Here is a 27,114-nt window from a genome sequence, read left to right as displayed (position 1 = left end):
TTGTCAGCTTTTTCAGTAATATTTATTGTTTGAACAATTCAAAGTATTATTTGGCTTAGAAACAAAGTACAGAAGGGCAGGCATGCACACACACACACACACACACACACACACACACACTTCAAAACCTGAGTATCCTAAAATAATCTCCAGAACATAACCTGTTATTTAAACCACATTCCATAATTCTTACAAAATGGATTAAAATGGAATTGCATACACCAAATTGAGTTGCAAAATAATACGTCTCCTTCTACAGACCTTCAAGAATTGTGGGAAAGTTGAAGGCAGAGTATAACAGTTTTTCTTAGTCAGAAGCATAAGAAGGCTTTCCTTGGTACAAGAAAGGAATACAACAAAGGAAACCCAGATAAAATATAGTTTTAAAAAGGACCCAGACACACTTACACCAACATTACAACATACAGTATATTTTTCTATCCTAAAACAGACGCTCCAGTGCTTGCTCACTCACACATACACAAACACATTCAATTTCCCTCTCTCTGAATTGTTTTGCAGGTGACACAATCACCTTAAGAGGATGCATCACTTCATCCACTAATTAAAAAGTAGTAATGAAAGTGATAAGCTTAATACTGCACATCTTGCAAGTGATGTATAATTAAACTATTTTGAGTCTTCAAATAAAGATAAATATACATGTATACATAATATATTATATTATATACACAAGTTTCTATAAATATATTCTGACACTGAAGAAACCCCATTCTTCCTACCCAAAGGATAAACCTTTGTCCCCCCTCCAAAAAAAAAAGTTAAAAAAAATCATATTTTCCTAAAGAAGCTTTTAATGTGTCAACTAAAATATCTGGCAGAGGGGAAATTATACAGTTGATCATTGTTCATGGGCTATTTGAACAGCGATATATTAGTAAGTGAATATGTCAGACTGGCAATTTGGCCTTATCTCTAAATTTCTAGTTAAGATGAAACCAGAGAAACAAATTCGATTTATTTTTTGTCAGCTGTACAAGGTCCCTTTCATATAAATCAATGACTGTCTTATTATGAGTAGGCAAGTATGGAGAAATGGTCTGAGGGTCCTTTTTTGGCAACCTTAACACATTTATAGAGCTCATTCATTTAGAAATTTCTCTGGAATGATTAACTTCTTTTATAAAGAGCAAGCTGTAAAGAAATAGCTTTAAATTAATTTGAATGTGTTAATAGGGGAGAAGCAGAAACTACACTTTTTAGGAAAATGTGTTGTTAAATCAATTCAAACTTATTATGTTGAGGGCTAGAGGGAAAAATGGATATTTGTAAGCCTATGCATTTTTAAATGCTGATTAAACAAATGGATCTTTCAAATATGGAAGAAACCTTACAGCTGAAGCAACAGAAGAAAATGTTCCATACATCTGAAAACAAAATTCAAGTTTCCAATATAAATTATTCTTTTAAAAAACCTAATAAGCAAAAGTTCTAAGTGAAGTCTAGCAGCTTGTCCAAAGGTCCAATGTGAACTGTTTTATTTTGGATTATTCTAGAAATGCTGAAGTTTTGGAGGTTTCACTCTCTACTTGGCTGTGAGGCTGAATCTGGGCATGTGAAAGCCAGCAGTCGCTTACTTAAGAGGGCATTGTGCCGTTTCAGGTATTCTATTATATCTCCTTGCTTTTCAACTACTTCTTCTAGACTGGAACTAGTCCTGTAAGTAAAGAAGGCATAATAGGTTATAAAGTACACAAAAGGAAAACCCACCTGGTACAAGGTGCTTACTGACAGCCTCTCAGCTTCCATTAGGTAGAATATTTTTTAGCTCCCAGAATGAGTTTATCTTAATCTACTGAATTCTCTATGGTCAAGAATTGTGGCTCTCTAGATGATAATTTCCAGAGGTATAGACTTGTAAATAAACCCATTTTATACGACAAAAGGACAGCAAAAATGTGCATACCCTTTGATCCAGCAATACCACTACTAGGTCTATACCTTGAAAAGATAATGAAAAAGGGTAAAAACATCACTTGTACAACAATATTCATAGCAGCCCTGTCATGGTGGCAAAGAATTGGAAATAAATGTCCTTCAATTTGGGAATGGCTTAGCAAACTGTGGCATATGTATGTCATGGAACACATCCCCAGGAGGGATGGGAATTCAGGAAAGCCTGGAGGGATTTGCATAAATGATGCTGAGTGAAATGAGCAGATCCAGAAAAACACTGTACACCTTAACAGCAAAATGGGGTTGATGATCAGCCTTGATGGACTCACTCATTCCATCAGCGCAACTATCAGGCACAATTTTGGGGCATCTGTGATGGAGAATCTGTATCCAGAGAAAGAACTGTGGAGTTTGAACAAAGACCAAAGACTATTATGTGTAATTTAAAAAAAAAGTTATCTTATATAATTTTTCCAACTCTTATACTTTTTCTTCCTTAAGGATATGATTTCTCTCTCATCACATTCAACTTAGATCAATGCATACCATAGAAACATGGGGGGGGGAGCAAGATTAGGAAAAAAATTGTAAAACTCAAAGTAAATAATTTTTTTTAAAAGTAAGCCCATTTTGGAAGCTCTTATCCATTCACTCTCATTTAATTATGTTCTTTTTATTAACTTGGAAAAATTTTTTCAAACTCTTTAATCCTTTGAAATAAATTTTGCTATTGCTTCCTTTAAGAGGTAATGTCAGGGCAGCTAGGGGGCGCAGTGAATAAAACACCGGCCCTGGAGTCAGGAGTACCTGGGTTCAAATCCGGTCTCAGACACTTAGTAATTACCTAGCTGTGTGGCCTTGGGCAAGCCACTTAACCCCGTTTGCCTTGCAAAAAAAAAATAAATAAATAAGTAATGTCAGAATCCACTATAGATAGTAAAACTGTCCTAACTAGATAAAAGATACCCGGAGTTAATTATGAGGAAGATAACAAAAAGCTAGCTTAAACTGTTAGAAAGATAATCTAAAAGTTACAAAAGATTTCAGTCTCATTTAGCAATTAAACCAGTATTATCTCTTTTGGGGGGTTATAGGAACAGTTGTCTTCTATGGGGGGAGTGGGGGAGAAGGGAAGCAAGAATAGGGGAAAAATTGTAAAGCTCAATAAAATCTTTCTAAAGGGGAAAAAAAAAGAATTTATAGGTTTAAAAATCAGGGACTTTCACAGTGATGCCAGAAGGTTGTTAATACTGGTTCAAAATATAGAACATATTTCCCAAGTAACAGATATCAAGAGTATGCTAAAAAAAGACTGAAAAGCTGATTTTTCTCTAAGTGCAACCATATCATGTCTAATCTAAAATACAACAATTGAAAGTAAGTCATAGATTTATATAAAATCCCCTAAAATCATTGCTAATGGTTGAATGTGAATGTGCCAAATCTTACATAGTTAAATATCATGGTACATAAATATAGGTCTAAAAGTATTCAATAGATAACTAAATATACAATATCATGTCAAATGTTACACAGAATTTCTCTTTCTACAGAATTTATTATATGACCATATCAGTGAGATGGCACAAGCATGGATATCTCCTGAAACTAGCACATTAATTAAATTTCTCTCTACTGTCAATTAAGAAACATAACCTAAAGAGATTCATTGTCTAGAAAAGTACAAATAATAATAATAATGATGATGATGATGATAAAAGGATTTGGCAAAGGCTACTTCATATGAAGGGATTTGTTTTCTTTTTGAACTGGAAAATAGGGAAGGAAATTCGAAAGTAAGAACTCCAAGAATAAGTTTGCACATTTGCGAACTCCTCCTCCCATCTTATAGTTAGCCTTATGGCTAAATATTTTTTAAACTATGTGACTCCTGAGATCAAACACAGAAAAGTCTGTCAAATGCTTTGCCAGAGCTTCATCCTTAAGGCACATCTGCAAGTACACACAGACCTGAGGGCAAAGGACTGTTCTGGCTCCCAATCCATCATGGAGTTCCATGCTTAAATCCAATCCAAGGAAGAACAGTAACAGGATGGTCTTTGCCCACCACAGGATCATCAGGGATGACCCTTTCCTCACAATGAGAGAGATTTCTTCTCTCCTCCAATTTAATCTAGTATTTGCATGGTTCCTCCCTCTTTCATAAAACAACAACAACAACAACAACAAAATTCTAAATAACCAAACAGGAAACAAGCTGAGTAAACCTCACTCTTATTAAATTTCTGTTTTTGTAGTTTTAATCTAGGGAAACTTGGGATGGAAACTCCCAATGCTGACATTGACGCATGGGCAGAATAAGGACCTGGCAAGGAATTCCGAGTCCTCAGAGATCACCTGGGCTAATTAAAGGTTAAACAGCTGGCCTATAGTCACAAAGCTACTATGGGGCAGAGGCAGAAAGTGAACCCAATTTGTGACCTTGCCTACAATGGCTGCCTTGGCCTCCAAGTCACTTAGCTTCTTGCAAAATGAGAAGGTTGGATTAGATCAATGCTATCAAACCGATAAAGAAAACAAAAACCACTACACATACATTAAGATCCCTGCAAGTACATAAAATCTTAGAAAACCCCTTTTTATATTATATCTATAGTCTATTGCATTTTTATTTTATTAACTGTTGTTAACTATTGCTCAATTCTGGTTCTGTTAGGCATTTTTGTAACTCTAGAGAATCTCAGAGTTCTCTTCTCGTTCTAAAATCTATGATTGTTGGAAAAGTAATTTCTTCATCTTCATCAAAATGAAGGTGTTAGATCAAATCTGAGGAATACAGCTATATGAACATTCATAATACTAAGTATTCAAGTGTTTTTCTTGTTTTTTAAAAAGACTTATAATTCTTAAAGACTTTCTCTCCTGAACACTCACTCCATTCTCCTCCCATTTTCCTCTTCATTATTACCTGAATCCAGTCTCTGAGGTACTATTATTAGCATATGCATACATGTTCTCTTCTTCAATTATATCAGGTCTTGGCTTGGCTTTATTAAATCTTCTTATTTTCACTAAAATGGCAAAACAATAATAGTTATTCTCTAGATGAGAAAAATGTGCATTTTTTCCATTTTTGATTCCCCCCCTAATTACATATAGAGATAATTTTCATCATTCATTTTTTTTGTCAGATTGAGTTTCTTATTTTTCTCCCTCATGCCTTTCCTTCCCCAAGACAGCAAATAATCTGATATGGATTATACATGTACAATCATGTTAAATGTATTTCTATATTAGTCATGTTGTGAAAGAAGAATCAGAACAAATGGGTAAAATCCATGAGAATAGAAAACTAGAAAACATTTAAAAAGTGAAAATAATATGCTTTGGTCTACCTTCAGACTCTATAGTTCTTTCTCTAGATGTGGATGCCATTTTCCATCACAAGTCCTTTGGAATTGTTTTTGGTCACTATAATGGTATTTGTTTTTTGTTTTTGTTTTTTTTGATGGGAAATAGGGTTAAGTGATTTGCCCAAGGTCAGACAGCTACTAAGTTGGTCACAATATTGTTGAAAAGAGCCAAGTCTATGATAGTCGATTATCAACATGTTGCTGATGCTGTATACGCGTCCTCGTGATTCTATTCACTTCATTCACCATAAGTTCATAGAAGTCTTTCCAGATTTTTCTGAAATCTGCCTGTTCATAATTTCTTCCTTCCTTTCTTTCAGGTTTTTCTGCTAGGCAATGGGGTTAAGTGACTTGCCCAAAGTTACACAACTGAGTAACTATTAAGTGTCTGAGGCTGGGTTTGAACTCAGGTCCCCCTGACTCCAGGGCCAGTGCTCTAGCCACTGTACCACTCTGATTTCTTACAGAATAATAGTAAGAATGTGTATTTTTAAAAAACGAACACAATCTTTTGTTTTTGCATCACATCTATGTTCTTCCTCTTCTCTTCCTTTTTTTGCCTGAGATTTCCATTTTCAAAAAATTTAATAGGGGAGGCTAGGTGGCATAGTGGATAAAGCATTGGCCTTGGAGTCAGGAGTACCTGGGTTCAAATCCGGTCTCAGACCTAGCTGTGTGGCCTTGGGCAAGCCACTTAACCCCACTGCCTTGCAAAAACTAAAAAAAAAAATAATAATAATGTAGAATACATGATCTTTTGAAGGAAAAAAATCATTTAAGTGCCTCTTAAGTGCTATGTGACATACAAATAGCAATAAGAAAATATGGTCCCCTCCCTGAAGAAACTTAATAGACTAAAAGGAAGATGAGATACATAAACTAGTAGATTAATTTATATAACAATAAGGAATGCTGAAAAATAAAGGAAGAAATTTACTACAAAGATGCAATCTGTAGCCAGAAAAAGAAATGATAAATAAAAATACGTACAGAATGGTTTTATACACACACACACAACTATCTGTGTCTAATGATCACCATTTCTAGAATGGAGATGGGAGAGGGAGGGAGGAAGCAAAGAAAACAAAGAAAATTACACAATAATTTAAATATTTTAAAAGAATGGCAAACTGCACATACTAGATTTGTAGTTTCATGAGCAATCATCTTTCATATTTTACTGTTACAGAACTTTTTTTAACAAGTTTATTTATTTTTCCAATTATATGAAGAGATAATTTTCAACATTCATTTTTGTAAAGTTTTCTCCCTCCCCCCACCCTAGGATAACAAATAATCTGATATTGATTTTGCATGCAATCATGTTACACATATTTCCTGTTATGGACATTCTTGTTTTATATCTTAGGTTCAGAAAAAAATAATTTTTTTTAAGTAAATCAAAAGGTAGAAGGCCATTAGCCAGAACCAAGAGGGTTGGAAACAGGGTGGCAGCTAGATGATGCAGTGGATATTACATCTAGAATCAATTAAGATATTAATACAAATCCAATCTCAGACACTTATTAGCTTTTCTGGTCCTGTTCACTTAACTTTAATTTTGCCTGAATTTGCTCGTCTGTAAAACTCAAGCATCAAATGTATTTCTGAAGCAAACCTTAAAGCACTAAATATTATGATGAGGAGTAATATAGAAATGACTTAGAATAATGTATGAAAAATATATTTTATACAAAAGTCAGAGAGAGGGAGACCATTACTTTCTGGCTGGGAAATCAGATAAAATCGGGGAAGGGAAAGTCTACTGGAACAAAGTCTCTGAAACAAAAGATTTGGGTGGACAGAAACAAAGGAGGGCCTTCCACACATAGGCAGTATGAGTAGAAGTAGAGGTGGGAAAGGACCACAAAGTCCACTGAGGAAGTCAAGGTAGTTGAAAAATGAGTTATTTTAGCGGGCGGGAATGGAAAAGGGGGTCTGTAGCAAGAGATCAGGTTGAAAAATTAAGGAGGGGTGTAGAAAATTTGTGGTGAATACCAGAAAATCCTGGCTACCTGGAAAGCTTAGTCTGAGAGTTTCAGAGGTCTGATATGTAGTAGGCTAAGAGAATAAGGGGATGGACCATATTGTCTATGGAGGGGCAAATGGGTTATGAGCAAAGCAAGTTAAGTTTCCTGTGCCAATAGTAAGAATGTGCATTAAAAAAAATAAATAATTTTTGTTTTTTGTATCATCTCCATATTCTTCTTCCTCCTCCATTCTCTCTAATGCTTAAATGGCTTGAAAATGTTGAAGAACAGGGTCTAACATTTTCTGAGAGCATTTTTCTCAAGGAAAAACTAGGTTTTCTTCTTCTGAACACTTTAATAAAATAAAAGCAACTTTAAAAATAAGATTATATACGATTGTCTACCCTGCCCCTCCAACTATGATGCATGACACAAGAAAAAGTGCTGAAACCACAATACATTTAAGAAGCTATCAGCACTTATGTCGTCAAAAGTATGAAGAATGAGTCATAGGGAAAAAAGTGTGGTAGTAAGAAGCAAAAGCCACATGAGAGAGCAAGGGTCTAAAAAGCCTGTGTCAACCCTCGCATGGCATGGCTGAGCAAATCATTTAACCACTTTCAAATCATCTCTAAAATAGGGGCAATCATTTTTGTACTTTTTTTTTTATTTTTGGGGGTTTTTGCAAGGCAAATGGGGTTAAGTGGCTTGCCCAAGGCCACACAGCTAGGTAATTATTAAGTGTCTGAAGCCGGATTTGAACTCAGGTATTCCTGACTCCAGGGCCAGTGCTCTATCCACTGTGCCACCTAGCCGTACCTATTTTTGTACTTTATCCAAGCATTCTGGAAGAAATAGAAATGTCCCAGAAAAAGCTGGTTAATTTTTTTCCCCCAGGTGTCACACTTCTAAGTCATTTTTATATTAATCACTAGATAGTATCATTCCCTGAAAAAGTATCATTCATTAATAGCAAAAAAGCATCAACCCTCTAAAAATAGCCTCTATTGTATTTTAGGGAGAATAAACCAAAAGACTATCATACTTTTAAATACAAATGACTATTTATTAGAATTTAATATACAACTCAATTGTAATTATCTTTTATCATAGGCTTTTCCAAATTAAATTATTCCGAATTAATTCAAATGAATATGAAATGGATGGAGGGTCAGTGTCAGTCACTGAGTTAAGATCCTGCCCTAAGTGACCCTGAACAAGTCACAATGACTTGGGGCCCGAGGCAGTTGTGTTTAAATCACAGAAGTGAATGATTACAAAATTGTTGAATGCCAAAGTAATTTCAACTAAAAATACCAGAGAAATTGAACCTTTTGGACATCTGATTTACACCACTCACACTTTCCTCCTCCCTCAAACATTTAAATGGACTGAAAATGTCAAAGAATGAGAGCCTAACATTTTTCTGAGTTGAAGATCTCTCTGGTAGTCTGATGAAAACAATAGATCTCTTCTCAGAATAATGTTTTCATACCACACTTGCTCATGAATTAAACATAAAATAAATGTGAGAAAAGAGTAATTAAAAAAATAATTGAAAGGGAAGGCAAACTTTCAGTTGAAGCTAGTGAAAATAAGATGTACAATTTTTTTCTCATTCAAGTTCACAGACCCTCCCCTAAATCTATCCATAGACCCCAGACACCCCAGAGTAAGCACCTAGAAAGACCAGAAAAGACAGTAACTTAACAGGTGTTTGTCCTGGAGGCATAAAAGAGAAAAAAAAAATTACTGTATTTCTTGCCAACATTCACTAACAAAAAACAAACAGAAGGGTAAATATACTACAGCTTTCACACCTGACAACCAACAAGTATGTTGTTTGTATACTCTATGCCTGTAATGATTTTTAGACAATCAAAGACAAGAATGTCAATGAGGCTTCATCTTCCCCAGGAAGGGGATACCTGCCAGAGGAGTTTTTACTCATTATGATAAATATTCCTGACTTTCTGTAGCATGAAATTGGAATAAATGGTCACATTAGAACTAATAGACTCCCTGAGGAAATGAAAAAGGTAGAACTGAATATGATCAGCTTTTGCAGTAAAATTTTTACCAATTGGGGGTAGCTAGGTGGTGCAGTGGATAGAATACCGGCCCTGGAGTCAGGAGGACCTGAGTTCAAATTCAGACTCACACTGAATAGTTGCCTAGCTGTGTGATCTTGGTCAAGTCACTCTTAATCCCATTGCCTTAAATAAATAAAATTTAAAAAATTATCAATCGATCAGTGGGTCCAAACCCAAATCTGATGGATTCGTAAGGTAATTTACAAAGCCTTCCTGCTCTGAAAAAGTGTAAAGGAACACTTTACATTTAGTCAGTAGGCTGAAGAGGATGCATCTCAGCTTCAAAGACAATCTGACTTTCCAATGGCTGTTTGCTCAAAATAAAATTAAGAGGCCAGATGAAAAAAGGAACATACTATACTAACCTCTTTTTTAAAAAAATACTCACAGGTGAACTATGGGGTGCAGGAAAAACTTGCTAAGAACTACAAGCAGTTCTCAATTTGCTGAGAGTGGAAGGCTTATTAAAGTTCTTTCAACAAAGTTTAAACTTATCCTTAGGAGACAAACAACAGGACATAAATATTTCCTAAGGGAAAGATTAATTTCTGAATTAGACTCCCAGGTTAAGAATTCAAGGGGGGAAAAAAAGCAAAATAATCAGATAGGAGAGTTATTCTAGGGACCTCTCCTATAACAGGGCCATATTTTAGGACAGCAACATTTTAATAAATTATAAAAATTTTTTTATAAGCAGCAACAATCTGCTTAAAAGAAGGTTAAAAAAGGTTAAAAAAAAAAAGAAAAAGATACTCTTTTAGGTAGTCAGGCTTGTCCTGTGTAAATGACCTGCCTTTCAGCTACAGCAGTTGCTAACTTGGAGTTAAGATTTTGAGGATCTTTGAACTTGGATGAGGAAAATAAATGCCATCTTTCTTTTTGTTAATCTCCAATTGAAATTTCCTCTAATTATTTAAAAACATTAATCTGAGAAAGGGTCAGTGGGCTTTCCCAGACTGCCACCACACACACACACACACACACACACACACACACACACACACAGGTTAAGACACACCTGCACTAGAATTTCTAACACCAAATCACGGATTCAGTTTTGAAATTCAAAGACATCATGTAATTACAATGATACTGATGTCAAATTAGACCACCCAGAATGTGTTTTCTACTAGTCTTTCAGATCACTAGCCAAAAGAGGAGTGTATTCAAAAGTATTAACCCTCTGAAGAGTTGGGTGGCCTTCTTTGCCATGTAAAACTTCATTTCATTAGGGAGTTATGATGACTACAAAGCAATTTACTGGATGCTGAAAGTGGGTAGATTTAATTTTAAGAAACCGTGGAGCAGTGACCAAATTCCAGCATGATGCTTTAACACTCTCATTTATGCTAGTGATCCTAATAGATTTTCCTGGGTGCCATCTCAGAGGCACTACAGTCTGAACAGAACCTCCCCTGTCCCTCACCCACAACCAAGATTTAAACTGGGCATAGACCCAGCTGCAATTAACATGTGATTGATTCAGAATGCTGTTCCTAGTTAAGAAGTGATAAACCAGAAAAGCAAAATCCCTGATATCACTAATGAAGGAGGCCACTCAGAAAGCTGATATAAATTTAAAATGTTATATCTGGGTTTAACTCTTTCCTCTACTTCATGGTCTAGCTGTGGGCACTCACCTCTAGGGCCATGAAAAGTGCCAGAGAGCCTGTCATTTAAATGCCCAACTAAGGGACACTCTGCTCAAGCTCAAACCATAACCTGAGTCATTTCAGGTAAACTGGCCAAAGATGTGTAACAGAACTGATCCAGGAACAAGTGAATTACAGATTTACTCCAGAGACCAAGGTCACTTTATTAAAGTAGATGTGGTCATTTGAATGATGGATTAATAACAGTTACAATAACAACTAACATTTCTGTAGAGCTTCTTATGTACTAGACTGAATTATCTCATATGATTTTCACAACAATCCTGCAAGGTAAATATTATAATTATCCCAATTTTACAAAAGAGGAAACTAAGGCAAGCAAAGGTTAAGTGACTTGCCCAGGGTCAAACAGCTAATATGTATCTGAGGCACGATATCAACTCAGATCTATCTAACTCTATCCACTGCTCCACCTTGCTGCCCCCCCCCCCCAGGCTAGTTGGGTTTTCCTCTCTTCCCTTTCCTTTCTTCCAAGAGCCAAGAAGATATAAATTTAGCATCATATTTTTAGTTTTTGCTGCATGGTAACCAGTACCTTTTTAAAAGCATAAATTACTACTAGTTTCATTAGTACTGAGCCATCCCAACTGGATACTATTCTACCAAAGTATTTGAACCATTGAGAATGCTTCTTGGCAGATAAAGGCAATGTAACATTATGGATAGATGTTGAACTTAGAGGTCAGGAAAACCTGGATTTAAATCTTGGCTCCTCCAGACCTTATCAGCTGTGCAACCAGAGACCAGTTACTCAACTTCGCTGAACCTCAGCTTCTTCATTTGTAAAATGGGAATAATTATACCTATAAAACCTATCAGGTTGTGAAATTCGGAGTAAATGCATGTAAGTAAAATACTCTTTAGAATTTAAAGAACTCTATTATTATTATTATTATTATTATTATTATTATTATTATTATTATTATTATTATTAGGTTTTTGCAAGGCGAACAGGGTTAAGTGGCTTGCCCAAGGCCACACAGCTAGGTAATTATTAAGTGCCTGAGACCGGACTTGAATCCAGTTACTCCTGAGTCTAGGGTTGGTGCTTCATCCACCTAGCTGTCCCACCCTATTATTATTAAATCAAAGGATGTATCCCAAGAACAGTACACTGGATTAGAAATTGACTCTAACAGGAATTCCACACTGCCAAATTATCACAAACTACAGCAAGAACAAGAAACTCCCCTTTCTTTTCCCTTTTAATTGGAAGTGATCTCTTTGGAATAAATATACATTTTTGTCCTTTTATTGTGTTTTCCCTTGACTTAATTGGTATTCAGGTCACTCATCTGTGTTATATTCTCTTCAGACTAGATTATAAAACTCTATGAGGACAGAGAATAATCTTCCTTTACTGTCCACTCCCCAGTGCAATAGAGGGATCACCAAAAGAATAGGTACTAAGAAAATACCTGTCAATCTGCTGAAAATTCCTCTCACTTATCTCTTCTTTTGGAAATTAGATCAATTTATATGAAGACCACAAGCCCGAAAGAATTTTTTTCCAAATAAAAATTGTTTGTACAGAAGATTGCAGTTTTCTTTGCAATCTTTTATAAAAGGACTTTTTATAAAGCTTTCATAAAAGCAAAAAATTTGGAAAAATAATTGCTGTTCTTACCCATGTAAGCTAGTGTCTAATTAATTTTGGTGGTATTTTTTATTTACATCACTATCAACTACACCATGAAAGCTTTATTAAGGGCAGATAGGTAACAGTGAATACAAGTATCAGATTTGGAGTCAGGAAGATTTAATAGGTGAAATCTTGCCTCAGGCATTTAGTAGTTGGGAGACCCTGTGCAAGTCACTTAAACTGGGTCTTAGTTTTTTTTTTTATCTATAAAATAGAGATAAATGACATGCCACACAAGTTGAGAATCAAATGACTTAAAAGATATAAAATACTTTGTAAACCCTAAAATACTGTATAAATCTTTGTTATTAATATCACCATATATTTAAAGAGAATACCATAAGTTAAGAAAAAACTTAAAAAACTGAACCTGATCACCCTCATCTATAATAGTCACCAGAAAATAATAAATAATTTTTTTAAAATGTACTGTTGTAACAGCAATATTATAAAGATGATCAGCTATAAATGACTTAAAAAATACAATGATCTAAGACAACTCTGAAGGACTTAAGATGAAAAATGTTACCATCCCCAGAGAAAGAACTAATAGTGTCTGAATACAAATTGAAGCACCCATTCCTCCCCCCACTCCCTTCTTTTTCTTGAGCTTTTTTTTTTGGTCTTTATTTTCTTTCACAACATGGCTATTATGGAAATATTTTGCATGACTACACATGCATAGTCCTATATTGAATTGCTTGCCTTCTCAATGGGGTAAAGGTGGAGTAAGGAAGGGAGAACATGTGAAACTCAAAGAATTAAAAATGAATGTTTAAAACTTTTTATATGTAACTGAGAAAAAATAAAATACTTAATAAAACAAAGGTTATAAAAAATATAATACTTTAATAATTCTCATATAAATAAACAAAAGTTCCTTTAATCACAATTTCAGGATTGATTCAAGGAAGAGACAAGGCCAAAAATTTAATTCATAGTAACATATTAAATATTTCACCCAACAGTAAATTAAATATAAATTTGCATGTGAAACTATTTCACTTTATTATTTTCTACTTAAATATTTGGTGAACTTTTTATTCTGTTTCATAAAGAGTTTCTTCAAGTCAACAAAAGCTTTTGTACATAACTAGTTCAAAATCATAGCCACTGGCCACGGTAATATTTTCCTTTTGATTTCAAAATGAGAGCTCAAAGAGGCTGGCACTAACAGCCAATTCAAGGCCACAGGTGCAGAGAAATATTCAATGTATATTGTATTTTTTCAGAATATGAATTAAACTTGCTACTTATAACAATTAGTATGAATGATCTGAATTTCCCCACTAAAGATAAAAATTACAGGGAGGACCAATAAACAAAACAAAAATTATTACAATGCTTATATGTAATACATATAATTCAATGAGTTGTGGATAAATTATATATAACTTTTCTCTTTAATATGAATCTTCAGATATTCCAAGATTTATAAATATATGAAAGTATTTCTCATAGTTATTAAATTTCCTTGAATTCCCTTTGATATGAATTTTCAAATGTTTAACAAAGATTCAGTGCAGTTTGAACAGTACCACACGTTTTATCCTCTTTGTAATGTTGAAAAAGTACTAAGTTATGAGGGAATACTAATGTTCTTTACATTTTTAATCTTTTCTAGTATGAACTCTCTTGGGTGCAATAAGATTTGAGATCTGACTATTATGGATTTATGGAACTGTAATAAAAATGGAATGACCTTTACAGCTTTATTGTCTGAACTGGGGAAATACAGTACTGGTAAGAGGGCAGACATGGTAGAGGGATAAAATGAGTAATTCTCACCTGTGTAAATGACTAGACATATCAGGGAACAAATCAGCTCCAAGGCCAGGACTGCCAGGATGAAGTCGAGATAGAGGGGACCATGATCAGGGAAAGAGTGCTGCATACACAGGATGAGGAGCAGGGCTGCATTGCCTGACAAAAGGAACACAAGCCTAGAATTAGCCAAAACTTTTACTTGCTGTCAAAAGAAGAGGCAACAGCCAAGACAAAATGGTAGCATATTATAAAGCTGAAGATAAAAAACCAAAGTGAGTCATCATGCCAACCACTTGGAAAGAACAGAACAAGTTTCTAAACATTGTATGAATCCCCCAGGGACAATCCAGCATGATAGTAACAAGTTATAGCCACAAGCAAAATTGTGTAGGTGAAATTACTTAGACTGTCGATTTTCTAAGAAATGCAAAAAGAGGAGAGATGCAGGGAGGTATGTGGTAAGAGCCAAAGATTTGGGTATGGACTGACCATAGGTAAGTCACTTAAATTCTTTGGACTTTTAAAATGAAGATAACAACACCTCACCTCACAACATTTCAAAACTACATAGAATAAATGGATAGAAAGTGCTTTACAGCTTTTAAATGATATCTATATAAAGGTCAGCTATTATTGTTAGAAACTTAAAGATCTTAAAGATCACAAACTCATAATACTTTATACAGTATATCAAATTCAATTTGTAAATCTAGACAAAAAATAAGTTAGAGTAATTCTTTGTTTTAAAAAGTTTCAAAATGGATTCCTATAAATAACAAGATCACTTTATACATATTAAACGATCCAATAAAAATCACATTAATACATAATTTTTTAGCATTATCCATTTTCCAAAGATAGACATGCTTATTACAAGACAGACATATCAGGAAAGATAATGATTTATGTAGCTCATTTAGGTGAATGCCATCTCTCCCCTTAATCATCCCTCCAAAATTATATTCTCCTAGTAAAACTATGGCATAACTTCTCAGTTACCTTTTGCATCACTACTTTGTGCATTTTCAGTGTTTGCCAAGTTCATCAAAGTCCCTTCTTTCCCTAGTATTTTCCACTAATGCTTTTCTAGGTCTGGAAAATGTTTGCTTAGTCCAAGAAAGAAAAGGGATCTCCTACTTGTTGGTGCAAGCACAGAGACTATGAACCAGTAAGCCAAGTTTAAATTACATATGAAAGTCACTTTGCCCTTTAGCTCTGTTCTAACATGTCCCATTCCCCCCCAAAATCATGTTAGCATGCAGTCATGCTGCTAGTAAATCAGCTTTGGGGAGACCTAATTGGTACTTGGTCTCAAAACAATTACACTTTTAAAAATGGAGAGAAGAAATTTTAAAAAAGATGAGAGAACCTATTCTGCACAGACAATGTGATCCATACCATTACAGATGCTGAACTATGTGTGATTTCCAAAGGAATTTTATTTTTTTAAGATGTTCTAGAACAGAAGCCCTTAAGATAGAGGTCATCAAATTGAGGAAATACTAAGCAATGATGATAAATGAATGTAATAAAATATTGGAAGAAAAAAGAAACAATGAAAAGGATTTAGAGAAGTGTGGTAGACTTCTGTGAACTGATGAAGAGTAAAATAAGCATAATATAGAAAGCAATATTCAGTGACTACAGCAATAGAAAAAAGTAGAAAAAAAGTGATTGAACATTGTATAGTTTTAATGACCAGGCTTAGCTTCAAAAGAATAAGAAAATGTATGAAGATGTGGGCAACTATGGCTGTGGAATATTACATACACCATCAGATATGATGACTATGTTGATTGGGCTTTGCTCACCTTTTTCAAAATCTGTCATAAAGGCTCACTCATTGTGTAAATTAGTGGGGAAGGATTTATTTTATCAACTAAGGTGGTTTTAAAAAGGACATAAAAAAAAGTGTTCTATAGCAAATTCAATTTTACTCTGGAGTAAAGAGACCTGGACCGGGATAGAAGATACAAATGTATTTCAAAAATCAAAAAGATCATAGCTCTACCTAGTGGCCACTTCTATATACTCTTCACCTAATTCACAGAGGTTATCTAGTTAATAATCCATTCAACTAACTGAAATGTACTTAAGACAGGAAGACACAAATTTTAATTAACAAATTTTACAGGCTTGTTTCTTGACAGGTATCCAGATTTTGATCTAGCAACTAGGAATCCTTGAAGATCATCACTGCAATTACCTGGTATTTACTACAGTGAAAAGTTCCAAACTCACTTCTCTTTATTGTGCTTAACAGTAACAGGCACAAGTGGCTCCACACCATATGGCTGAAAAAAATTAATTTAGGATTTCCACCAGTGACAATCAAGAAAGATATGGTTTAGGGGGTTCCTACTCAACAAAGCTGTCTATACCTATGCCAAGAGTAAGAGGACACACAATGCTGAGACATTCTACAATTCCTGTTCTAATAGACATTTAGGAGACACAGTTACATTGCTGGTCTGGTATTGTTGGGTTAAAATATGAACTCAGATACTAGCTACAAGACCCCAGGCAAGTCACTTAACTTCCATTTTCCTTCCTCCTTTCTCCAGGGCAGTTAATCACACTATTGGACCTGCTTCTAAACCGGTCAGTCTTAATCTAAAATTCACAGATGGCATCTCCACATTGTTGTTAAAAACTTTCAATGACTTTAAAATCAAATAGTTTTGTAGATGGCCTAAGAATACCATCATTAGACAATTTTGAAGGATCTGATCAATGAAATTTTGAGGACTACTGAAGCATGCTACCCACCTTTTGACAGAAGTTATAGAATAAGGCACACATTTTCTCAATGTGGGAATTTGTTGTTTTGACTATACATATTTGTTGAAAGGGTGGGGGCAGAGGAAAGAAAGTCTGGCCTTAAAGAAGAGATGTGGGAAGACCTGTATCTCTACTCCTTTGTAGGAGGCTCTTGGTTATGGGGCATTTCCTATAGCTTCAGAATTAAAAAAAAACAACTGATTTGTTTTGCCAATTTTTTTTCTTGTCTTCTCTTTTAAAAGCTATTCCTTTATATTATATAGGATGCTGGGAATAGGAGAAAAATACAGGGAATTAAAAATAGACTTTTTTTAAACAATCATCACATCCTTTTCTCCTTTGCTTTATGAATTAGAAAACCAAGGGAACCAGTTGAGTAGTAGTGAACTAAATAAAACAAATAAGCTTCCTTTATTGAAAAACTAATCGAGTGGGGAAGCTAAGTGGCACATTGGAAAGAACACCAGCCCTGGAGTCAGAAAGACCTGAGTTCAAATGGAGCCTCAGACACTTAATAATTACCTAGCTGTGTCACCATGGGCAAGTCACTTAACCCCACTGTTTTGCAAAAACCCCCTCCAAAAATTGTTATCTACCAAAAATCAGTAAAAGGCAGGTAGGAAGTTGCTGAAATAAGAGGAAACTTAAGAGATCATCTTATATAAAATACAATTTTCAAATAAACTGACTTGGAAGAAATAAAGAGGGGAAAAGGTGAGTTAAAAAAGAGTGTAAATAAATTCTTGTTAATTTTTATAAAGTCAAATAAAGTTTCACTGAAATTTATTACCAGACTAATATTTGAAAAATGAACATTCTACTTTGGTTAGTAGAATCCTTCCTGTTCACTGTTCTTTTTAAGGACTATCACAGGGTCTTACCTTGCAGGATACAGTGACCTCTTGTGGCCAAAGGATGCTCTGCAAGAATCAATCTAGCTCCTTAAAATCTACCAAGTTTACCCTCTTCAGAGGTAGAAGGCAGAGGCTATGCAGATCAGTTTCTGTCTAGACCAGAAAATGGGGAATTTTCTTTTTAATTGTCAAGTCTGATCCCCATGCCATCCAGAGGTCAGGGCTGGTTCTGAGATGACCTTTTCTTAAAAATTCACTTTGTTAAGTTCTGTGAGTACCAGGTTCTCAGATGTTATAAGAGAGCAATTTTAATCTATATTAAAAATACTTCAGCATGGTCTATGATAAAAAAAAACAGATAAACTAAAAATAAAACAAAACTCACTGAGTAAGACCTCCAACAACTCAAACTAGATCAGTTTAATTTCATTTCAATCTCCAGACCAATGAAGAAGCTGGCTCTCATCCACATGAAATCCTTTAAGATCTTGAGATTCAAAATATAGACCCAAAGAATTACCAATAAATAAGCATCTATTAAGAACCATCCAAGTACCAATGACTGGGGATGCAAAGGCAAAAACGAAGGGAGCAATTAGGAAATCTGTAAAGGTCTCATGTAAGGGAGATTTTGAGCTGAGTTTTCAAGGAAACTAGAAATTCTAGGAGGAAGATGGTAAGGAGTACACAGGGTCAGCTTCAATCATCCTCTTTTAGAAGGACCTAGAATAGATATTTCAGGAAGTCTGAACTTGTAAGGGGGGGAAACTTAACTTTCTTTTTTTTTTTTTGCAAGGCAATGGGGTTAAGTGGCTTGTTCAAGGCCACACAGCTGGGTAATTATTAATTATTTGAAACCAGATTTGAACTCAGGTACTCCTGACTCCAGGACCGGTGCTCTATCCACTGCGCTGCCTAGCCGCCCCCTTATCTTTCTTTTCACTAATCTCTGATTGAAATGTTACATATTTTCTTTTTTTAAAATATATTTGATTAATTTTTCCAACTACATACAACAGAAAGTTTTACCAATCAATTTTTTGCAAGGTTTTGCATTTTATATTTTTCTCCTTCCCTCCTCCCCTGACAGAAAGCAATCTGATACAGGTTCTACAAAATGTTATCATATTTTCACTGAAATGTAGCATGCTTTCTTTCACTGTTTTAAAGCATAGCTCTGAGAAGGGCCTTAAAGCTTTACTAGGTTGTCAAAGGGAATCTAGGATACAAAAAAAAAAAAGTGGGGGGAATAAAACAAACCCAGGATTGATGGCCAAACATTCTCACTTCTTTTTTTTCTTTTTTTTTTTTGCAAGGCAAATGGGGTTAAGTGGCTTGCCCAAGGCCACACAGCTAGGTAATTAAGTGTCTGAGGCCGGATTTGAACTCAGGTACTCCTGACTCCAAGGGCTGGTGTTTTATCCACTACCTAGCCACCCCACCTCACTTCTTGAGAGGCTAGTTTAACCCCTCCTGCCCCTGAATATCAATATGTCTATCTACTAATCAAGGAATAGTCAAAAAACAAAAGTTTATTTTGTCCAACTCACATCTCTTCTTCAGTGGAAGACACAGCACTGACCCTAGAAAAAGTAAGTTCTGTGGATTTTTAGGGGGAAGATTTTTCCAAGCTCTACTTCTACAAACTGGGTAAATCCAACGTCTAAAAATTAGCACTGTATGTGATACACAGTAGGCACCTTATAAATTCTTGCTCAGGAAGTACTCAAGGTCACAAGCTGAATCTGAACTCAGGTCCTCCTGACTCCAAGGCCAGTGCTCTCTCCACTGTGTCACCTAGCTGCCGCAGAATTCAAGTACTTTTAAGTTTTAGTCATTGAGCTGTGCATTCCACCTTATTCAGGACTTTATTGACAGGCCAAAAGTTAGCCCCTAAAAAAGTATGAAGATCACTAATCTAGTTCTCATTTTTTTTAATTTAATTTTTTCAGTCAATGAAAGTCCACTTTCTCCCTGTCCTTACAAATGAAAAAGAAAGGAGATAATACTAGTTCTCATGCCCATTACTACTTAAAAGCTTCTCTTAAGCTATGAAGCATTGGGGAAAGGTAACCCACAAACCAGAATGAAGTTATCACCAGTTCTATCAAAGTTAGAAGGCAAACTTTTGAAATGATAGACAAAAACCAAAAATAAGGAAGAATAAAAAACTGTTCTTACACTGACGAAACATTATACTGCATCCTAAGGAATGATGGATATGAAAATTCAGAGGTACAGGGTTATTTGCATGAACTGATGCTGAGCGGGGGTGGGGAGAGAAACCAGAACTAAGACAGCTGACAGAACATTTATAATAACTGAACTCAGATTAAAAAAACAAAGTAACCTTTGCTCCAAAGGGCAGGGCTGAAACATTTGTCTCTTCTCAGTACAGAGATGACACATCAAAACCACATTTTTTAAAAATACAAAAAGTTGAGAAAGGTAGGTGGGCTCACCAGTAGAGTGTATCATTAATGAGAGTCTTTTAAGATGTCTTGTGGATCTATAGATGATGATGTAACCTCGGTTTCTTACTTGGTTATGGTGATATTGGATGTAACGTTCAAGAAGCACATGAAGGACCCATAAAATCACTTTTCCAAGGATGACCACAGTCTGAACTTTAAATGGGTGGATGTAGTTTCCAGGGCATTTGTCCTCATTTGGATTAGGATAAGAACAAAGCAAACCTGTTAAAAATGCTAAAACAACAAATACAACCTAGAGAGGGGAAAAGTACCAAAATTAGGTTTTAGGACTTTGAGACTAAACCCACATCACTTTTTCAGTCCTACATTTAATCACTTTTCTCAGTTTTGGGAAAGCAAGAATAGGAGTCAAAGGACTGTATTCTGAAATGATTTTGGTCACAAGAATATTAAATAAATGCTATATAATTCTAAAACTGCATGTGACTTGCTTGCTTTGCTTCGAGGTTGTAGAACCCCAAGTCATCTGGATAGTTAAGCTTATTCCTGTGATAGTTAAAGATAACTTTATACTCTACACTATTTTGTATAGTTTCAAATCAATAGTCTCCTAATAACTGAAACTGAGTAAGACCAGAGTTCAAATCTTGTCTCAGACATCAGCTGATCCTGGGCATGTAACACTCCATGACCATCAGTTTTTATATTTGTTAAAAAAAAATTTCAAATCAGTAAAATTTGGACACTAAAATGTTGCTTTTAATTTTAAATCTACAATCACCCAAAGGGCAATGGAGAGGGTGCAAGGTGGGTATGAGCAAGCAGCAATACACTACAAAGAAAGAATTCTGTAGCAAAATATAAAGGATGCTGTAAAGAAAAACTCCTGGCAGAAAAAAAAGGGGAGTGTGGGGGGGGCTAATATTGAGAGGAATATGCTTTGTCCTGTTAAGAGAATTCATCAATTCTCAATATGTTGAATGAGCCTACAAGGGTGAATCTTTGAAAAGATACAGGCTATGGTTATACAGAACAAATTGGAGAAATGGGGAAAATTCATCACTAGACAGAATGCCTATTCTGATGAAAATACTTTAGTAAAATTCAAACCTATACACATATGTAAGAGAGTTCAAATAATCAACAGTTCTTAAGAAACAGGCAGGAGGCGCAGCTAGATGGTACAGTGGATAGAGCACTGGCCCTGGAGTCAGGAGTACCTGAGTTCAAATCTGACCTCAGACAATAATTGCCCAGCTGTGTGACCTTGGGCAAGTCACTTAAGCACATTGACTTACATAAAATTAAAAAAACCAAAACAAAAAGAAACATACAGGAGGGCTTAAATTTAAACTTTTAACTTTTTAAAACTGAGATACATCAGAATGTACGCTTCTTTATGAGTTCCTAGGATTACAAACATAGTTAGAAGGACCCTAAGTGGCAACCTGATCCAAACCTTTCATTTTACAGTTGAAGAAATTGAGGCTCACAGACATGAAATTCCTTCTGGGCAATTAATAGAAGAAAAAAGAATCAGCCTAATTAAGAAGCAGCATTTTTTTAAGAGAATTCCTGCATGGTTCTGGCACTTCCCAAGTGTGATTATAATTGAGTAGTTTAACCTTTCTAGACTCATTTCCAAATGAGTAAAAGAAGAAATTTGACCACATGATGTTCAAGAACCTTCTCAGTTCCATAATTCTATCATCCACATACTTATTTCTCTAGTAGCAGCAAAATTAACATACTCAGCATATCGCAGGATTCTTAACCAATTTTAAAAGTTTGATGACATATTTCAGTATAATTGGCTTCCTTCTGTAATCCTTTGTATTTTATTTTAAAAATTTGATTCTGAAATGGGCTTCAGTCTTTACTAGACTCCCACTGAGGTCCATGAACCCCCCCCCCCGCCAAAAAAGGTGAAAAATCCCCAACCTAATCCATATGAGGAAATAAATCTTATTGAATCAACTCTTTTGAATACACTTAAAATAGGCAACAGTTCCTCTTCTGATCACTATAATTGAAACAAACAACATGGAAAAACTATGATATTTTTGGCTCCACTGGGGCAAGTGTTCCTTGCAGAACATTAGTTCAGACTCTATGGCCCAGGAAGACACTGCCCAATCTGGGGAAGGGCATTAAAGCAATGGATGGTAAAACAGATAACTTTTAGGGGGTTATGTGTGTTTGCACATATATTTGCATATGACACATGTATGACACACACATAAATATATATATTTATGTGTGTGTGTGTGTGTGTGTGTGTGTGTATGTGTGTGTGTGTGTGTGTGTTTTCCAGACGCATGATTTCACTATTATACCAAACTTCAGGGAAGAATCTTTCTACCAATTCAGGCTGGAGCCTGTTGAGCCTTCTCTGTTTCAAGAGTTGCCTGAATTCCTCAGATTTGCCTAGAATCACAGTCTGGACACATCAAAGGTGGCACTAAAGTGGCTCTCTAATCTTGAGGCTCTAATGTTCTTTTTACAGTAGTCTATTCTGCAGTAGGAATAATATACTTAATTTCTAATTTAGATTCTGAAGCAAGAAAAGTTACTGCTTGGTCTCTGACATGCTTCTTGGTGAGCCTAGCACCCTTTTCTCTTTTCTTTTACAAGGCAATGGGGTTAAGTGACTTGCCCAAGGTCACACAGCTAGATAATTATTAAGTGTCTGAGGCCAGATTTGAACCTGGGTCCTCCTGAATCCAGGGCCGGTGCTCCATCCACCTACCTGCCCTTGTAGCATTTTTCTTATCAAACTCCCAAAATAAAAGTCCTTGCAGACTTACATGGATTAACAAGAGGAGGTTTGCTATGATGACAGTAGGAAGGGCATGGAATCGAGGTCTAAAATGAACATGTAACGGATGTTGTGGAAGAAGCTGAGAATCAAGAAGAGGGTCATCTTCTAGACTTTGCGTGAGATCCAATGAACCCTAAATGGGGGGGAAAAATTTAAAAAAAATCAGAATTCCTGGATGATATTTACAAAACCAATTATATAACTTTAAATTTGAAAAGATGTTTTATACATTAAATTTTTTTTCCTGAAAATCCATTTAGTTTCACTGGAGGCATACTAAGAAGCAAAAGGAATTGTCTCCTACCTTCAAAGGGCTTACCATCTAACTGGCAATCTAGAATAAAATAAATGAAAAGTTCAATAATGTTAAAAGTTCAATAGAAAAGGGCTTTAATTTAACAGAGAGTAGGCCATGGAGCAGGAAAATTTGGGCTCAATTTGTTTCTAGGACTGAAGTTACAGATGTAACTTATTTGCAGGTGTGTAAGAAAATTCCACACCAGAAGTTCCCAGTGGTGATGAAATCACAAGACTAGACATCTCCGCTGAATGGGAGGAAGGGACAGAATTTGAAACTCAAATCTTTAATTAAAAAAATGTTAAAAATTGTTTTTATGGCAGCTAGGTAGTGCAGTGGACAGAGCACTGGCCCTGGAGTCAGGAGTACCTGAGTTCAAATCCAGACTCAGATACTTAATTACCTAGCTGTGTGGCCTTGGGCAAGCTACTTAACCTCAACGCCTTGCCAAAAAAAAAAAAATTGTTTTTACATGTTGCTGAGAGGAAAATTATTTTTAAAAATGTTAAAATGGCAAAGATAATTTTCAGGTTAAATGGCATCATTCCCCTGAGATTCAGTTTATTATTTGCCCCCCCCCCCAGTCTTTTCAAAGACTTTTTAACTCTAAACAGAAATGGTGGGCTAGACAGAGAGCTAGACCTATAATTAGATTCTACTCCTGATTCTTATTAGTTGGCAAATCACTTACAACTTCTGGACCTCAATTTCCGCATTTATAAAAGAGAAACTGACTCTGATAATATTTATCTCAAAGAATGAGGCTCAAATGAGATAGTGGAAGTAAAAGTTTTAAGCTTAGAACTCTATCACTGGTATCCAATATTCATCCAAAATGTTTGTAAATGATCACATACAATGTCTCCAAAAATCATTACTAGTATTTTAAACTTTACTAGTACTAAAACTTTGGGATCACCCCATATGATGCAACTCTGCTTTGAGGTTTTTAAAAATTATCTTAATATTTTATTTTTTTCCAATTATATATAAAGATAAAATTGTCAACACTGTGGGTTTTTCGAGGGGAATCATACTTTCTGAACATTATTTTATTTTTTTCCCAATACATGCAAAGATAATTTTCAATATTCATCTTTTTGAGTGCCACCTTTTTCTACCTCCATCTCTTCCCTCCTCACCTTTCCATAATAGCAAGTAATCTGATATGGGACATACATGTACAGTTATGTCCAACATATTTCCATATTAGTCATATTGTGGAAGAAGAATCAGAACTAAAAGGAAAAACCATGAGAAAAAGGAAAAAAAAATCAAGCTTTAAAAAGTGAAAACAGTCTGCCTCAGTCTGCATTCAGACTCCATAATTTTTTCCTCTGGTTATGGATGACATTTTCTATCACAAGTCTTTCAGAACTGATCTGCTTCAGTGATCTGCTGAGAGGAGTTGTGTCTCAAATGCTACTGTTAATATGTACAATAAAATTCTGGTTCTGTTCTGTTCACTTCACTCAGTATCAGTTCATGTAAGTCTTTCTAGGCTTTCCTGAAATGTTCACACTCATGTTTTCTTACAGAATAATAATATCCATCATGTTCATATACCTCAGTTTATTCAACCAATCTCCAACTGATGAACATCCCCTTAACTTCCAATTCTTAGTCACTACAAATAGAGCTGCTATATTTTTGCACATGTAGGTCTTTCCCTCTTTTTTATGATCTCTCTGGGATACAGAGTGAGATTGCTAGATCAAAGGGTATGAACAGTTTTATTGTCCTATGAGCATAGTTCCAATTTGTTCTCCAGAATCAACATTCATTTTTTTTTGTTAAAAACCAATTGCTGGGTGGCTAGGTGTCACAGTGGATAGAGCACCCGCCCTGGAGTCAGGAGTACCTGAGTTCCAATGTGACCTCAGACACTTAATAATTACCAGCTTTGTGGCCTTGGGGAAGCCACTTAACTCCATTGCCTTGCAAAAACCTAAAAAAAAAATTACCTCTGAATGTTTTAGGAATCTAAGTTGAAACTCTGTTACATAAAGTTTATACCTTTCTACTCTCCTCACTTACCTCCCCAAAATGCTTATTCTTTTTTAATTTATTAATCAGCAGTTCAAAAAAAATATCACTCCCAAAGAAGTTAAATAAAAACAGTAGCATAGTGCCTATTTTAACTAATATACTCTTGAGGTGATGTTCATGATGTTTATTTGAATAGACTAGACTAAGCATGATCTGGGAAAAGAGGAGGGTATTCATCTCCCCCCACCCCTACCATGGAGTAAACTAGGAGTAAAAGGCCCCTCTCCTCATTTAGGAAGCATGTTCTGGCCCTGAAGAAGGATGTAGAAGTCAGGGGGTCAATGACACAGAGAGGTGGCGCCTGAGAACCACCAGGGACACAGGAGAGAGGGAAAGTGCTCCTTCCAGAGGAGTAACCAGTGTTCCGAGGAGAGGAAAGGTCCGCAGCCCTGAAGTGCCCCGAAGAGAAAAAGGAATCCCCAAGAAATGGTGGTCTTTTCTGGGGGGTGCAGAGGGTATTCTGAGGGACAGAAGGACGAGGAGACTCTTCTTCAGCTCCTCAGACCAGAAGAAATGAAAGCGGGATCCTCGGGTCACAGAGCCCAGCCCTGCCTCCCCCAAAGAGAAGCCTCGGAGGACTTTGAGTCCAGCTTCATTATACAGGCCCGGAGAGGCCAAGAAACGACAGGCTTACGGGCCAAGGGAAGTGAGCGGGACGGTGGCAGTAACAATGTTGCAACCTTCAAACACGTACTCGATACAAAGATGCCAAAGATCTGCAGAGAGAAGCCCGGGGGCAGACCGGAGTCTGAGGAGCTTTTGGGGGGGGTGGGAATCACATTTTCGCTTTTTTTTGTTTTTATTTCTTACGGCGTGGTTAATACGGTCCCCAGAGGGAGGGGCACCCGGTCCATTCCTGCACCATCCGGGCCCACCGTTTTGTTTTGAAAACGGGGCTTCCGGGCGCCGCCGGTGACGCGGCTTCACGTGGCGGCAGGGGCAGGCGCCCCACCCCCCGCCGCCCCCCGCTCCGGCCCGAGCCGGTCCGGGCCCCGGGCCGCGCGCGGTCACGTGAGAAAGCCGAGTTCCGGGGCCGGAGGCTTCCTGAGCATGCCCGGCCCTGGGCCCGCCGCGCACCTGGGGCGGCGCCGGGAGCTCTCCCGCGCGCAGGCGCCCCGCGCGCAGCCTCGGCGAGGCCCCCTCCCCGGCGCGCAGCGCTGCAGGTGGGAGGGCCCCGGGCGCGTCCCCTCCCCCCACGCCCGGCCCCGGCCGCACGGTGCCCCCCCCCCCCCCGCGCGCGGCTTGTCGCTGCGCCCCGAGTCCCCTCCCGGGGCGCCCCGCCAGGTGCGAAAGAAGACAGTTCTGCTCCTGCAGGCCCCGCCCGCCCCGCGCGCACTCACGTCCTCCAGCCGGGCCCCCGCAGCCATCTCCCGGGCCCCCGAGGCCGGAGCCCCCGCCGCCGGGGCGCGCTACCTCCACCTGCGCGTGTCCGCGGCCGCT

The 27,114-nt window shown here is 36.7% G+C and overlaps 1 protein-coding gene across 1 annotated transcript; it reads right to left on the bottom strand.

Moving 5' to 3' along the window:
• TMEM192 (transmembrane protein 192) lies at positions 1–27,114 on the bottom strand. Its single transcript, XM_074229015.1, has 6 exons — positions 27,015–27,114; positions 23,314–23,460; positions 20,534–20,798; positions 14,458–14,592; positions 4,847–4,949; positions 1–1,678 (listed from the first exon to the last, which is right to left on the bottom strand). The coding sequence occupies exons 1-6, from the start codon at positions 27,039–27,041 to the stop codon at positions 1,540–1,542; spliced, it is 816 nt and encodes a 271-aa protein (XP_074085116.1). The 5' UTR covers positions 27,042–27,114; the 3' UTR covers positions 1–1,539.

The sequence above is a fragment of the Macrotis lagotis genome, chromosome 3, assembly GCF_037893015.1.
Source record: "Macrotis lagotis isolate mMagLag1 chromosome 3, bilby.v1.9.chrom.fasta, whole genome shotgun sequence".
Classification (NCBI taxonomy): domain Eukaryota; kingdom Metazoa; phylum Chordata; class Mammalia; order Peramelemorphia; family Peramelidae; genus Macrotis; species Macrotis lagotis.
This window is presented reverse-complemented; position numbering and strand designations above follow the sequence as displayed.